The sequence below is a fragment of the Coregonus clupeaformis genome, chromosome 12 (genome assembly GCF_020615455.1).
Source record: "Coregonus clupeaformis isolate EN_2021a chromosome 12, ASM2061545v1, whole genome shotgun sequence".
Classification (NCBI taxonomy): domain Eukaryota; kingdom Metazoa; phylum Chordata; class Actinopteri; order Salmoniformes; family Salmonidae; genus Coregonus; species Coregonus clupeaformis.
Window position 1 is genome coordinate 13,365,797 of NC_059203.1, and position 16,636 is coordinate 13,382,432.

Consider the following 16,636-nt stretch of genomic DNA (forward strand, 5'->3'; position numbering starts at 1 on the left):
GAAAGGGTGTAATAGTGTAAGGGTGTAATAGTGTACGGGTGTAATAGTGAAAGGGTGTAATAGTGTAAGGGTGTAATAGTGTACGGGTGTAATAGTGAAAGGGTGTAATAGTGTACGGGTGTAATAGTGAAAGGGTGTAATAGTGTACGGGTGTAATAGTGAAAGGGTGTAATAGTGAAAGGGTGTAATAGTGTAAGGTGTAATAGTGAAAGGGTGTAATAGTGAAAAGGTGTAATAGTGAAAGGGTGTAATAGTGAAAGAGGGTAATAGTGAAAGGGTGTAATCGTGTAAGGGTGTAATAGTGAAAGGGTGTAATAATGTAAGGGTGTAATAGCGTGTGATGTTTTGCACAAAATAACTAGGCAAAGAAAATGGCGGTATAGTGTAGAATGGAAGGATAGAGGGAGACACAATGGAATGCTTTTCATTCCTGATAAGAGAAGAGGAGAGGGGAGGAGGGAAGGAGAGAAGAGAGGAAGGAGAGGGGAGGAGGGAAGGAGAGAAGAGAGGAAGGAGAGGGGAGGAGGGAAGGAGAGAAGAGAGGAGGGGCTTTGAAGAGAACACAAGGAGATATTTTGTGAAGGAGAAAGAGATGAAAATAGTTATCTTACACCCCTCCCTGCCTCTACTGTTGTTGCTCTGGTCCTAATCCCCTCTACCATCTACTGTTGTTGCTCTGGTCCCCATCCCCTCTACCATCTACTGTTGTTGCTCTGGTCCCCATCCCCTCTACCATCTACTGTTGTTGCTCTGGTCCCCATCCCCTCTACCATCTACTGTTGTTGCTCTGGTCCCCATCCCCTCTACCATCTACTGTTGTTGCTCTGGTCCCCATCCCCTCTACCATCTACTGTTGTTGCTCTGGTCCCCATCCCCTCTACCATCTACTGTTGTTGCTCTGGTCCCCATCCCCTCTACCATCTACTGTTGTTGCTCTGGTCCCCATCCCCTCTACCATCTACTGTTGTTGCTCTGGTCCCCATCCCCTCTACCATCTACTGTTGTTGCTCTGGTCCCCATCCCCTCTACCATCTACTGTTGTTGCTCTGGTCCCCATCCCCTCTACCATCTACTGTTGTTGCTCTGGTCCCCATCCCCTCTACCATCTACTGTTGTTGCTCTGGTCCCCATCCCCTCTACCATCTACTGTTGTTGCTCTGGTATCCATCCCCTCTACCATCTACTGTTGTTGCTCTGGTATCCATCCCCTCTACCATCTACTGTTGTTGCTCTGGTCCCCATCCCCTCTACCATCTACTGTTGTTGCTCTGGTATCCATCCCCTCTACCATCTACTGTTGTTGCTCTGGTCCCCATCCCCTCTACCATCTACTGTTGTTGCTCTGGTCCCCATCCCCTCTACCATCTACTGTTGTTGCTCTGGTCCCCATCCCCTCTACCATCTACTGTTGTTACACTGACAGAGATAAACACACACACACACACACACACACTGATCCTGTTTAGTCGTGCTGTGCTGTCTGAGAGTAGACTAACATGACAGATATATGCCTGCTCTTGGAACGAGCGTGCTCAAATATTTTTGTGGTTATATTACAGCATCTTATGGATGCCATTTTGTCTTCCAACAGAACTTTGCTGCTCAGATGGCTGGAGGATTCGACGAGAAGGCTGGAGGAGCACAGATGGGCGTGATGCAAGGACCAATGGTGAGAGAGATGATGAGAAACACCCTAACCCTGGCGCCATTTCACCAGTTCTCTCCTATCAGCTTTGGAGTAGTATCATTTCCCAGGCTTCTATAGGTTCTCCAGTTGGATGCAAAACAAATGCAAGAATGTCACGTCTGGTCTGGTCTGACTAATGCCTACGTGAGACTAGCTTAGGTGAATGGGTCTCAGAGTGACTCAGCACTGCCCCCTGAGGTCTGAAGGAGAAACTACACATCCTCCTGGCCCCTTCCTTCCAGGATATTTCAACACCCCTCTGTGGAGCGTACCAGGGTTTGGTTTGGGCCAACACCCCTCTGTGGAGCGTACCAGGGTTTGGTTTGGGGCAAACACCCCTCTGTGGAGCGTACCAGGGTTTGGTTTGGGGCAAACACCCCTCTGTGGAGCGTACCAGGGTTTGGTTTGGGCCAACAACCCTCTGTGGAGCGTACCAGGGTTTGGTTTGGGGCAAACAGACTTGGTCTTCATTATTTCATTTTTACGAGTTTACCACAAAATCCAACGAGCTGGTTGGCAGCTGGCATCACATGCAGCCTCTCAGCCAGAGTGAAAAGAAGAGCACACTCACTGGGAGCTATTTTGGTTTGGAAACCCACAGAGCAGCGTTCGGCTGGCTGCTCCCACAGCGAGCATTTGGCTGGCTGGCTGGCTGTTGGAGCTGAAGTCTGAGACCTAGTCACCACTGTGGATTATACCCCTGTGGAGAGGGGAGGGGTCTCTTCACTGAGAGTTAACCCACTATGTCTCTACATACACCCCCTGGTCCCTAACACTGTGTCTTCACTGAGAGGCAGCGGGCCACACCACCCAAACACACACACACACACACACACACACACACACACACACACACACACAGCCCCAAACAAACACATACACACACATACCACATCAAACACACACACACACATACAGCCCCCACACACACACATACACAACACACACAGACTCCAAACATTCACACACACACTCCGCCTACGAATGGACATAGAGCTCCATTGATAAGCCCCTAGCCCGTTGCGGTGTGGTTCCGTCCACGGTGCACCCCCCTTCCCGTCAGTAACTGCTCTGTGCTGCCTCAAGGACGTTTGCTTTGGCCGCTGCCCTGCGTTTCTCTACTATAATCATGTGTTAGAGAGAGCGTTAAGGTCTTACTGTTGTTTCATGAGAGGAGGAGTGGAAATCACGTGTTTTATTATTTTAACGTCTTAGTTTTCTTAGTGAGAAAGTTTTGGCTGCGTCTGAAATGCCACCTTATTCCCTTTACAGTGGACTACTTTCCCCTACTTAGTGCACTGCTTTTGCCCAGGGCCCATAGAGTAGTGCACTGTGCAGGGAAAAGGGTGTGATTTCAGATGCAAGCCCTAGACATTCTCACTAAAGTCCAGATCAGGTAACTTTCTCATCGTCTTGTCTTTGCTCATGTAATTATTTTCTCTGTGTGACAGATTTGGCTCATCACCTGTACAGAATGTGAAACGTCTCTCTGAGCTCTGAGTAATGATGCGTGATGAGGTTGAGTTTACAAGAGTATTACACCTCCTGCCAAGACAAGCCTTTATTAACCAGAGGAGATTAACCTTAGATCAGTGAGCAGAGCAAGCATTATGTTGAGGATTTCACCCACTGCTTTTATGATCTTATTAATAAAGAAAAAAGTGGGTAACATTTCATAATAACTCTCATGAATAAGCCTTTATAAATTCGTAATAAATCCTTTATCAACGTTTATTCATGGAAGTTATTTTAAGTGTTATGAAAAGGTGTTTCTACAGTATGTCTGTCAAACAGACTTGTAGGAGCTAGCTAAGCCCTTTCTAGCAGATGTTCTAGAGTGGGAGAGAGAAAGAGAGAGAGAGAGAGAAAACAGAGAGAGGCAGAGAAAGTGAGAAAGAGTCTGAATGCCACTGTGGAATTCCAAAACGATTTATGGTTCTGACAGGCATGAGGCAGGCAGGAGGCAGGCAGGAGGAAGACAGGAGGCAGGCAGAAGGAAGACAGGAGGGATGCAGGAGGGAGACAGGAGGCAGGCAGGAGGGAGGCAGGAGGGAGGCAGGAGGGAAACAGGCAGGAGGCAGGCAGGAGGGAGACAGGAGGCAGGAGGGAAACAGGAGGCAGGCAGGAGGCAGACAGGAGGCAGGCAGGAGGGAGGCAGGAGGGAGACAGGAGGCAGGCAGGAGGCAGACAGGAGGGAGGCAGGAGAAGCACAGCCAGGAGGCAGGCAGGAGGCAGGCAGGCAGGAGGGAGGCAGGAGGGCGACAGGAGGCAGGCAGCAGGCAGGCTTTATAACACAAGAGAAGAGAGAAGTGGAGGACCACACTAATATCTATTTTCCCCCAATTCTGAAATATGTCAAAGTGAATTATGAAAATTAGAAACTAACTTATTTTTTAAAGTTGAGTTGTCTGAAGGCTGGTTGAGGTTAAGGTTGTGATTATGTCTCTTCTCTCTCTCCTTCTCCCCCAGGGCCCTATGGGTCCTCGAGGACCACCTGGGCCGTCTGGATCTCCTGTAAGTACCTGCAAATACACACACTCAAGAAGGCACACACACACACACACACACACACACACATGCGCACATACACACACTCCCGGCAACAAGCCCTGAAAGTTATAACCTTATATACAGTGGGGCAAAAAAGTATTTAGTCAGCCACCAATTGTGCAAGTTCTCCCACTTAAAAAGATGAGAGAGGCCTGTAATTTTCATCATAGGTACACGTCAACTATGACAGACAAATTGAGAAAAGAAAATCTAGAAAATCACATTGTAGGATTTTTAATGAATTTATTTGCAAATTATGGTGGAAAATAAGTATTTGGTCACCTACAAACAAGCAAGATTTCTGGCTCTCACAGACCTGTAACTTCTTCTTTAAGAGGCTCCTCTGTCCTCCACTCGTTACCTGTATTAATGGCACCTGTTTGAACTTGTTATCAGTATAAAAGACACCTGTCCACAACCTCAAACAGTCACACTCCAAACTCCACTATGGCCAATACCAAAGAGCTGTCAAAGGACACCAGAAACAAAAGTGTAGACCTGCACCAGGCTGGGAAGACTGAATCTGCAATAGGTAAGCAGCTTGGTTTGAAGAAATCAACTGTGGGAGCAATTATTAGAAATGGAAGACATACAAGACCACTGATAATCTCCCTCGATCTGGGGCTCCTACGCGCAGATCTCACCCGTGGGGTCAAAATGATCACAAGAACGGTGAGCAAAAATCCCAGAACCACACGGGGGGACCTAGTGAATGACCTGCAGAGAGCTGGGACCAAAGTAACAAAGCCTACCATCAGTAACACATACGCCGCCAGGGACTCAAATCCTGCAGTGCTAGACGTGTCCCCCTGCTTAAGCCAGTACTGTCCAGGCCCGTCCTGAAGTTTGCTAGAGTGCATCCAGAAGAGGATTGGGGAGAATGTCATATGGTCAGATGAAACCAAAATATTACTTTTTTGGTAAAAACTCAACTCGTTGTGTTTGGAGGACAAAGAATGCTGAGTTGCATCCAAAGAACACCATACCTACTGTGAAGCATGGGAGTGAAAACATCATACTTTGGGGCTGTTTTTCTGCAAAGGGACCAGGACGACTGATCCGTGTAAAGGAAAGAATGAATGGGGCCATGTATCGTGAGATTTTGAGTGAAACCTCCTTCCATCAGCAAGGGCATTGAAGATGAAACGTGGCTGGGTCTTTCAGCATCGACAATGATCCCAAACACACCGCCCGGGCAACGAAGGAGTGGCTTCGTAAGAAGCATTTCAAGGTCCTGGAGTCTCCAGATCTCAACCCCATAGAAAATCTTTGGAGGAGTTGAAAGTCCGTGTTGCCCAGCGACAGCCCCAAAAACATCACTGCTCTAGAGGAGATCTGCATGGAGGAATGGGCCAAAATACCAGCAACAGTGTGTGAAAACCTTGTGAAGACTTACAGAAAACGTTTGACCTGTGTCATTGCCAACAAAGGGTATATAACAAAGTATTGAGAAACTTTTTTGTTATTGACCAAATACTTATTTTCCACCATAATTTGCAAATAAATTCATTAAACATCCACAATGTGATTTTCTGGATTTTTTTCCTCATTTTGTCTGTCATAGTTGACGTGTACCTATGATGAAAATTACAGGCCTCTCTCAATCAATCAATCAATCAATTTTATTTTATATAGCCCTTCTTACATCAGCTAATATCTCGAAGTGCTGTACAGAAACCCAGCCTAAAACCCCAAACAGCTAGTAATGCAGGTGTAGAAGCACGGTGGCTAGGAAAAACTCCCTAGAAAGGCAAAACCTAGGAAGAAACCTAGAGAGGAACCAGGCTATGAGGGGTGGCCAGTCCTCTTCTGGCTGTGCCGGTGGAGATTATAACAGAACCATGCCAAGATGTTCAAAAATGTTCATAAGTGACAAGCATGGTCAAATAATAATCAGGAATAAATCTCAGTTGGCTTTTCTGCTCCGATCATTAGAGTTTAAAACAGCAGGTCTGGGACAGGTAGGGGTTCCATAACAGCAGGCAGAACAGTTTAAACTGGAATAGCAGCAAGGCCAGGCGGACTGGGGACAGCAAGGAGTCACCACGGCCGGTAGTCCCGACGTATGGTCCTAGGGCTCAGGTCTCTCAGTTGGCTTTTCATAGCCGATCATTTAGAGTTGAAAACAGCAGGTCTGGGACAGGTAGGGGTTTCGTAGCCGCAGGCAGAACAGTTGAAACTGGAATAGCAGCAAGGCCAGGCGGACTGGGGACAGCAAGGTGTCATCATGCCCGGTAGTCCTGACGTATGGTCCTAGGGCTCAGGTTCTCAGAGAGAGAAAGAGAGAACGAGAGAATTAGAGAGAGCATACTTAAATTCACACAGGACACTGGATAAGACAGGAGAAGTACTCCAGGTATAACCAACTAACCCCAGCCCCCGACACTAAACTACTGCAGCATAAATACTGGAGGCTGAGACAGGAGCGGTCCGAGACACTGTGGCCCCATCCGAAGAAACCCCGGACAGGGCCAAACAGGAAGGATATAACCCCACCCACTCCGCCAAAGCACAGCCCCCGCACCACTAGAGGGATATCCCCAACCACCAACTTACAATCCTGAGACAAGGCCGCAGTATAGCCCACAGAGGTCTCCACCACAGCACAAACCAAGGGGGGCGCCAACCCAGACAGGAAGATCCGTCAGTAACTCAACCCACTCAATGACGCACCCCTCCCAGGGACGGCATGAAAGAGCACCAGCAAGCCAGTGACTCAGCCCCTGCAACAGGGTTAGAGGCAGAGAACCCCAGTGGAGAGGGGAACCGGCCCGGCAGAGACAGCAAGGGCTGTTCGTTGCTCCAGCCTTTCCGTTCACCTTCACACTCCTGGGCCAGACTACACTCAATCATATGACCTACTGAAGAGATAAGTCTTCAGTAAAGACTTAAAAGGTTGAGACCCGAGTCTGCGTCTCTCACATGGGTAGGCAGACTGTTCCATAAAATGGAGATCTATAGGAGAAAGCCCCTGCCTCCGCTGTTTGCTTAGAAATTCTAGGGACAATTAGGGAGGCCTGCGTCTTGTGACCGTAGCGTACGTATTGGTATGTGCGGCCAGGACCAACTCGGAAAGATAGGTAGGAGCAAGCCCATGTAACGCTTTATAGGTTAACAGTAAAACCTTGAAATCAGCCCTTGCCTTAACAGGGAAGCCAGTGTAGGGAAGCTAGCACTGGAGTAATATGATCAAATTTCTTGGTTCTAGTCAGGATTCTAGCAGCCGTATTTAGCACTAACTGAAGTTTATTTAGTGCTTTATCCGGGTAGCCGGAAAATAGAGCATTGCAGTAGTCTAATCTAGAAGTAACTAAATGCATGGATTAATGTTTTCTGCATCATTTTGGACAGAAAATTTCTGATTTTTTGCAATGTTACGTAGATGGAAAAAGCTGTCCTTGAAACAGTCTTGATATGTTCGTCAAAAGAGAGTCAGGGTCAAGAGTAATCGCCTAGGTCCTTCACAGTTTTATTTGAGACGACTTTACAACCATCAAGATGAATTGTCAGGATTTAACAGAAGATCTCTTTGTTTCTTGGGACCTAGTACAAGCATCTCTGTTTTTGTCCGAGTTTAAAAGTAAAAAAGTTTTCAGCCATCCACTTCCTTATGTCTGAAACACAGGCTTCTAGCGAGGGCAATTTTGGGGCTTCACCATGCTTCATTGAAATGTACAGCTGTGTCATCCGCATAGCAGTGAAAGTTAACATTATGTTTTCGAATAACATCCCCAAGAGGTAAAATATATAGTGAAAACAATAGTGGTCCTAAAACGGAACCTTGAGGAACACCGAAATGTACAGTTGATTTGTCGGAGGACAGACCATTCACAGAGACAAACTGATATCTTTCCGACAGGCAGGATCTAAACCAGGCCAGAACTTGTCCGTGTAGACCAATTTGGGTTTCCAGTCTCTCCAAAAGAATGTGGTGATCGATGTGGTCAAAGGCAACACTAAGGTCTAGTAGCACGAGGACAGATGCAGAGCCTCGGTCTGACATGCCATTAAAAGGTCATTTACCACCTTCACAAGTGCAGTCTCAGTGCTATGATGGGGTTCTAAAACCAGACTGGAAGCATTTCGTATACATTGTTTGTCTTCAGAAAGGCAGTGAGTTGCTGCGCAACAGCTTTTTAAGTGGGAGAACTTGCACAATTGGTGGCTGACTAAATACTTTTTTTCCCCACTGTAACAGTGGGTACTGTAGATGCTCCCAACAACCTTTAGTTCAGCCCAGAGCCATATATAAATATATATATACTGTATATATATATATCATATGCAAAGATATACAGTCTACTGGTACATTATGATATGACTGTGGTTCTTTACAGTAGTTTGTCCAATAGTGCTCCCTCAAAGAACTTCACAAAGTTTTGTATTGAGTTGAATTATTAGTCAGTAGTCTAGTTCTCTTCATACTGTGTGTGTATAGATGAAGGCCTGAATCAAACAGTGAATGAACACATGACAGGAAACTAAAACAGAGGGTCTATAAACACAGAGTAGACGTTATTATTATTATTATTCCACTGTAGGTTTATTTGTTCCTGTGTTGCCTTCCCTTCCAGAGGAGGAAGATGGCATTGAATACCTTCATGTCCCAGCTGCAAACTGCAGGGGTTTATCCTACCGCAGACAGACAAACAGACAGACAGACAGGCAGACAGACAGACAGACAGACATGCAGCGTGGCACCTGACAATTTACCTTTCATAGGGCTCGGTGGGCCATTCCCCTCAGCACCGCCAGAACAGGGTTCAAATACTATTCAAAGTCTTTCAAATAGTTGAAACGTTTGCTGTAGTCTGCCTGGAGTGCCAGATGGATGGGGACTATTCTATTAGTCCATTACGCCAGGCAAGCGTAGCTAAAGTACTTCAATGACTTCAAATACTATTTGAACCCATGTATGTTCCTCAGCCCTCCACCCAAAACCCCTCAGCTCAGCTCCTCTCCTACCTCTCCTCTAAAGTAATTAAAGTGTAAGGTATTGCCAGCCAGCCAGGGGACATGACTGAGCATGAAGCTGCATTTTTTTCCACCACCCTCCTCTTGGTAAAAACACAGCCCCGGAGGGGAATAGGATAACACTCGGATTTGGGGTGATTTGATATTGCGGGGGCATTTGGAGTTAGCAGATAGCGTACACGTAGTAGAGGATATCACATGCTATCTCTACTCAAACGTACTCTTGAGGAATTCTAAACTAGTGAGCCCATCTTAGATCAGTTATTGCTGAAGTAAATACTTTTAGGTATTACAAAAACAATAGTGTATATTTTCTACCTCCTTTAGTATTTCCTTACAGTAATATCAGCTAAGAAATCAAAGGGAATAATACACATTATTAAAAGACCAATAACCATCTAAGGTCATCAGGTTCACAGACTTCCTCTCCTCTCTTCCATCCCAGGGCCCACAAGGTTTCCAAGGCAACCCCGGAGAGGCTGGAGAGCCCGGATCAGCTGTAAGTATCCCATAATAGTTACTCACAGTGTGAGGGCATTTTCAACTCCCCTCTTCCTCATACACACACACACACTAAAGCAGACACACACACATTCACACATTCACACACACACATTCACACACACAAAAACACACACACACAAACAAATACACACACACGGAAACTGTGAGCTGTGAGGGCATATTGAGGGCTAACCTAGAGTTGGAACCAGTTTAAGGAACAGAACCAAAAACCGGAAAATAACTAAATTATTTGAGGAACAGAACCCAAACCGAAAAAGAAAGTGATCTACTGTATACTGTTCCGGAATAGAAACATTATTTTAAAAGCATGGGAACGTTCTTATACGTTCCGGGCATTTTTTTCCAGTACCACAGAAATCGCAACAAAGCGCCTATGCAAAGCCCTTACGCTGTCACTCAGAAACTTATGCCGCATTCACGTGCTAATCAGAACTAGGAAACTCTAAAATGTTTGACTTGCTAACTGGTTGAACGTGGCACGTGTATAACTATAACCAGTTAGCAAGTCTGAAATTTCATAGTTTTCTAGTTCCGACTAGCACGTGAACGCGGCTAATTATTATTCTAGTTTCTGCCTGCCAGCTGGAAATCTTTGCCAGTGGGTATGCATGTAGACTACCTGCCCCTCCCCTCTGAAGCATAGGTTACTGTAGCCTACTGACGACATTACAAGCGTAATTCAGATATTAGGGAGAGATGTGGATTTACTTTTTCAACGCTAGTTAAGGATACTATAGTTATCACGTTTGACATTGGCTTTATTAACAACAAAAAGGTAAAAGGTGTTTTCAATTCTAGTGCTGCTCTGCACACACAAGCTTGTTAGCTTGTTAGCTTGTTGCTCTGGTATAACATTAAACCAACTCGGAAGTTCAAACAGCGGTGGCCGCTGATTGGCTGAATACCCTGGCATGAGATGGATGTTGTCAACAAAGCAGCATGACAGAATTATGATGCTAAGTTTTTGAACTACCGGTAGTTTCTTTGAGAAGATATATAAAGCGATCTGTGCATTTGAATTAAGCATAAATACACCTATTTCACTTTTGCATGTCAAAAACCGAATGACCATCGCTGCACATGCTGCCACTGTTTTCAACAGATTGGATTATACTATATTAATAAACGAGTGCACCAGGGAGAACGTAACAAGCAAGCAAATGCAATAAGTGAAAACACATTATCTAACTGGGGATAGCTAGCTAACATAATGTCACAAGGCATGATGCGCTAGCCAGTTAATGTTCATTCTGAAATTACTTCATATTTCCGAGTTGAGTTTAGAAAGACTTGACATTGGCATGGGAGCTAAATATCTAGCAAGCTACCAGCTAGCTATAGCTAGCTAGCTGCTTATCAAAGGTAGATAATTGGTTAATTTGACCAAAAAATCAACCAAACTATTTTTCAATGTTTCTCAAAATGACTGTAGCTGGCTAATTAATTTGATCATGGTTTGTGAAACACCCGGTTTTATACTGTTTTAGTCCACACAACACTAGCTACAGTAGAATCTGATGAACAACATCAGGGTGGGAACAATAAAATTGGCCATGCGTTTTTGTCCTACCAGATCCGCGATGAGAAGGTTCTAGCTAGTATATCCCTCTGTCCTTCGACTCTTATTGGATGTAGTTGTCCGGTTTATCAGGTCGCAGGCTCCTATGACTGCTATGATTATTTATTTACAGGTTAATTACAATTAGCTTTTTGCTTTGCACTGCATTAACTCGGCAGCTAGCACAGGCAGCTGTTTCATGGAAACTGGCTAATCCACTGTGCATTAATTATAATGTCAATACTAGCTACAGTGGTTTGCTATCTTGGAGGAAGTATTTAGTGTTGTGTACACTTAGCTAGCTACCATCCCATAGCCTACATTGCATATGAAGTGTGTCTGGCTCATCCGTGGATGTACGGAGAAAATGCCATATATACAAATAAAAATGCATTGGTTTGTGCTGTCTGATTGGTAGCCACTGACGAGTATTTGCGATTCTACAAGTAGAAACAGCAGGTTTGTTGCTAACGGGTCGGCACACAGCAGGTACCGCTTTTGTTCTAGCAAGAGAAGGAACGGCCTCCCACTGTGATAAGTACCTATTGGCGGTCTATCGGCAGTGAGATTCTCAGTGTGTTTCATGCTATAGAAAAGAAGGGCCTATCTAGATTCTAAAAAGTTTATTCAGCTGGCCCCATAGGAGAACCTATTGAAGAACCCTTTTTGGTTCCAGGTAGAACCCTTTTTGGTTCCATGTTAAACCTTTTCAATAGAGGGTTCTACATGGAACCCAAAAGAGTTCTACCTGGAACCAAAAAGGGTTATCCTATGGGGACAGCCGAAGATCCCTTTTGGAACCCTTTTTTCTAAGAGTGCAGGATTAGGGACTGACAGGTACCGACAGAGGTGCACACACACACATGCACACACACACACACACAAACACAAACACACACACACACACACTCACTCCTAGGTCATGTGAGGGCATTATGAGAGCCACCACCACTGTGTTAATCTCCTCCTGCTGACAGCAGATACACAGACGCTTGATCAGACAGACAGACAGACAGACAGACAGACAGACAGGGAGCCAGGGAGCCAGACAGACAGACAGACTGGCAGACAGACAGACAGACAGACAGACAGACAGACAGGGAAATGAACAGACAGACAGACAGACAGGGAAATGAACAGACAGACAGAATGGCAGACAGGGAGACAGACTGACCCCTGATCAGACAGACAGACTGACAGGGAGACAGACAGGGAGGCAGGGAGACAGGGAGACAGACTGGCAGACAGTGAGACAGACTGATAGCCGAGCAGACAGATGCCTGATCAGACAGACAGACAGACAGACAGACGGACAGGGGGACAGGGAGTCAGACAGACTGACAGACAGACATACAGACAGGGAGACAGACTGACAGACCGACCGACGGACAGACAGACTGACGGCTGATCAGACAGACAGACAGACAGACAGACAGACAGGAGAGACAGACAGACAGGGAGACAGACAGGGAGACAGACAGGGCGACAGACAGGGAGACAGGGTGACAGACAGGGAGACAGACAGACAGAGAGACAGGGAGACAGGGAGACAGACTGACAGGGAGACAGACTGACACCTGATCAGACAGATAGACAGACAGACAGATAGACAGACACACAGAGAGAGAGACAGGGAGACAGACAGGGAGACAGACTGACAGAGAGAGACAGGGAGACAGACAGGGAGACAGACAGGGAGACAGACTGACAGAGAGAGACAGGGAGACAGACAGGGAGACAGACAGGGAGACAGACTGACAGAGAGAGACAGATAGACTGAGAGGGAGCGACAGAGGCTCCTTCTCCCTTCACCTCCAACCTCCAGTCTGTTTAATACATCATTAATACATTATTACCTGTAATTAGAATCAAACCTGCTGGGTCTGTTGTTGGCAGTGCAGAATGTATCACATCAGTTCCCATAAACACGCACACGCATGCACGCACAAACACACACACACACACACACGAAACACACACGCACACACACACTGTCCCCAGAAAACAACCCTAGTACTGAAGCTTTGGCCAAGAAACAGCTGACCAGTACACTCAGAGGATGTTGAAGTATTCCTTAAAAATCTACCTGTAAAGTCAGTTGATTCTGCAGTCTTCCCAAAGAACGTCCCGTAAAGAGTCTGCCCATAGAAAGAGGCCATAATGTCGCCAGAAAAGTTGAAACAACTGGGAAAAAAACATTGCAGACTGTAACATTCTCTCTTGTTTTTAGCCATACATTGTCAATTAACTTGCCTCCGCTGTTAATCACTGTCCTGGCATAACTTGGCAAGATAAGCAAATCCCAGTAATATTAACCACTTCAAAGCACTTCCCGTCATGATTAGAGTTGCAGGAAGCTCACTACCCTGTCTGTCTATTAGCTTGTACTGTATGTATCAGTAGAACAACCCCTCTTCTATAATCCAAATCCGAATTAACATAATCTGTGGACATATTTTTAAAATATATATCTCATTTGGCGTCTCTTTAAAACGTTCTCAGCCAGGGGTGCTTGTTAATAAAAGAGGGTAATGGCTTTACGACACACACACACACGTACACACACACACAAGTTTACACACACACACTGTGGTGCATTACATGTATGACCTCTACAGTGCTGCCCTCTATTGGTTTAGGTCCTCCTGACAGGGCCTCGTGGTCTGTCTATTTCCTTCTATCTTCTCTGTTCTCTGTTCTCCTGACAGGGCCTCGTGGTCTGTCTATCTCACTCTATCTTCTCTGTTCTCTGTTCTCCTGACAGGGCCTCGTGGTCTGTCTATCTCACTCTATCTTCTCTGTTCTCTGTTCTCCTGACAGGGCCTCGTGGTCTGTCTATCTCACTCTATCTTCTCTGTTCTCTGTTCTCCTGACAGGGCCTCATGGTCTGTCTATCTCACTCTAACTGTCTTCTCTTCTCTCCTGACAGGGCCCCTTGGGTCCCCGGGGTCCACCTGGACCCTCTGGTAAACCTGGAGATGACGTAAGTAGAACTACTGCCACTTTCACTATCCCACACAAAACTGTAACCTCTTCCACAGGCTACTGAGGACATGTCTGATGCAGGAGACTAACACAACTGTCAAAGAAAGCAGAGCCAAAAATGACATGACCCACACTGTTTCCATTGATCTCCCCCCACCCATCCACACTGTTTCCATTGATCTCCCCCCACCCATCCACACTGTTTCCATTGATCTCCCCCCATCCACACTGTTTCCATTGATCTCCCCCCACCCATCCACACTGTTTCCATTGATCTCCCCCCACCCATCCACACTGTTTCCATTGATCTCCCCCCACCCATCCACACTGTTTCCATTGATCTCCCCCCACCCATCCACACTGTTTCCATTGATCTCCCCCCACCCATCCATACTGTTTCCATTGATCTCCCCCCACCCATCCACACTGTTTCCATTGATCTCGCCCCACCCATCCACTGTTTCCATTGATCTCCCCCCTCCCATCCACTGTTTCCATTGATCTCCCCCCACCCACCCACACTGTTTCCATTGATCTCCACCCACCCATCTACTGCTTCCATTGATCTCCCCCCACCCATCCACTGTTTCCATTGATCTCCCCCCACCCATCCACACTGACTGTTGTCTGTTGGTAGACTGTTGACAGTACGTTTGCACCAATAAAGTTTTTAAGAAAAACACTATAAAGTGAAAAGCATTCACTGTTGATACACTGTCCTTAATAATTCCCCCTCACATAGAAATGTAATCATAACTAGGGACAGGAGTTTTTCTTGGTGATCCTGTCACAGGGTCAGGAAAATCTCCTGGCACTCATCATGATGTTCCCTCAGAGTCACCTATCTTAATTGGTTTTCCTAAAGTCCATCTGGCCAATCCCTCCTCATGTAAATTTCATGTGTGAGCCAATCAGTATTGTCCATATTGTGCCCATCCACACTACTCCCACACCAATATTGTCACACCTCTAACAGCAACATGTCCAAACTCAATAATTTTATCATGATGATAAATGGTCATAATATGAATGTCATAATCATAACTGTCCCCAGCGGTCTGTCCCCGTGTACTGTATCTTCACAATATATCATCCCCACGATCATCATCTCCCCTATTAGAGACGATTGCAACAAATGGAAAATAAATATTGGAACTGCAGTTCCTCCATTCAGCCACTGGGTGGCAGCTGACTGGCCCAGTAGTCATTTGTCAGTCTGTCCAGCAGGTGGCACCGTTTGCTAATTTGGTATTTGGTATTTTATTAGGATCCCCATCAGCTGTTGCAAAAGCAGCAGCACAAAACATGAAACATGACATAATACAGAACATTAATAGACAAGAACAGAACTACATAAAACATTTTTAAAAGGTACATGTAGCCTACATATCAATACATACACACAAACTATCTTGGTCAAATTTGAATTTGAAATGTCCATTTCAACTGTGGCTGGAAAAAAAACTATTACTGTAGCAATAAATTGTGAATGATCAAAATATTTTTATTTTATTTTATTTATCTATTTTTACTATACATGTATTGTTTTATATTTTCTTAATTGAAATATTGTTACATCACAGACAACTAACTGGCCTACTGGTCCACTTCTCACTCCTTTCCTCTCTGCTGCAGGGTGAGGCTGGAAAACCCGGCAAAGGTGGTGAGCGTGGAGCTTCTGGTCCTCAGGTATGGTTTCATTATCTCTTCATTGTCTGTTCCTTTATCTGTTCATTTATCTACTCTCAATTTATCTCACTGCCTATTCGTGCTGTCTTAGTTTTTTTTTTTTTGTCATTTAGCAGACGCTCTTATCCAGAACGACTTACAGGAGCAATTAGGGTTAAGTGCCTTGCTCAAGGGCACATCGACATATTTTTCACCTAGTCAGCTCAGGGATTAGAACCAGCGACCTTTCGGTTACTGGCACAACGCTCTTAACCACTAAGCTACCTGCCGCCCCAGTTATTACAGTTGTACACAAAACTATCCCATTACGATCAGTCAAGCAGAGAAGAGAACTATAACAGACATGCCATCTAGAGTTAGAAGACTCTCCAAGATGATTCAGTCAGATACAGTTCAGTTAGAAGACTCTCCAAGATGATTCAGTCAGATACAGTCCAGTTAGAAGATTTTCCAAGATGATTCAGTCAGATACAGTCCAGTTAGAAGACTCTCCAAGATGATTCAGTCAGATACAGTCCAGTTAGAAGATTTTCCAAGATGATTCAGTCAGATACAGTCCAGTTAGAAGATTCTCCAAGATGATTCAGTCAGATACAGTCCAGTTAGAAGACTCTCCAAGATGATTCAGTCAGATACAGTCCAGTTAGAATACTCTCTAAGATGATTCA

At 45.4% G+C, this 16,636-nt stretch overlaps 1 protein-coding gene across 3 annotated transcripts in view; it reads left to right on the plus strand.

Annotated features, from left to right (window-relative positions):
* LOC121577956 (collagen alpha-1(II) chain) overlaps positions 1–16,636 on the plus strand; it is a 67,308-nt gene that overhangs the window by 14,127 nt on the left and 36,545 nt on the right. For all 3 annotated transcript variants that reach the window (XM_041891956.2, XM_041891957.2, XM_041891959.2), the window contains 5 exons: positions 1,592–1,669; positions 4,157–4,201; positions 9,657–9,710; positions 14,224–14,277; positions 15,915–15,968. In XM_041891956.2, coding sequence (XP_041747890.1) covers positions 1,592–1,669; positions 4,157–4,201; positions 9,657–9,710; positions 14,224–14,277; positions 15,915–15,968 — 285 coding nt within the window. The remainder of the gene's footprint in view (positions 1–1,591; positions 1,670–4,156; positions 4,202–9,656; positions 9,711–14,223; positions 14,278–15,914; positions 15,969–16,636) is intronic.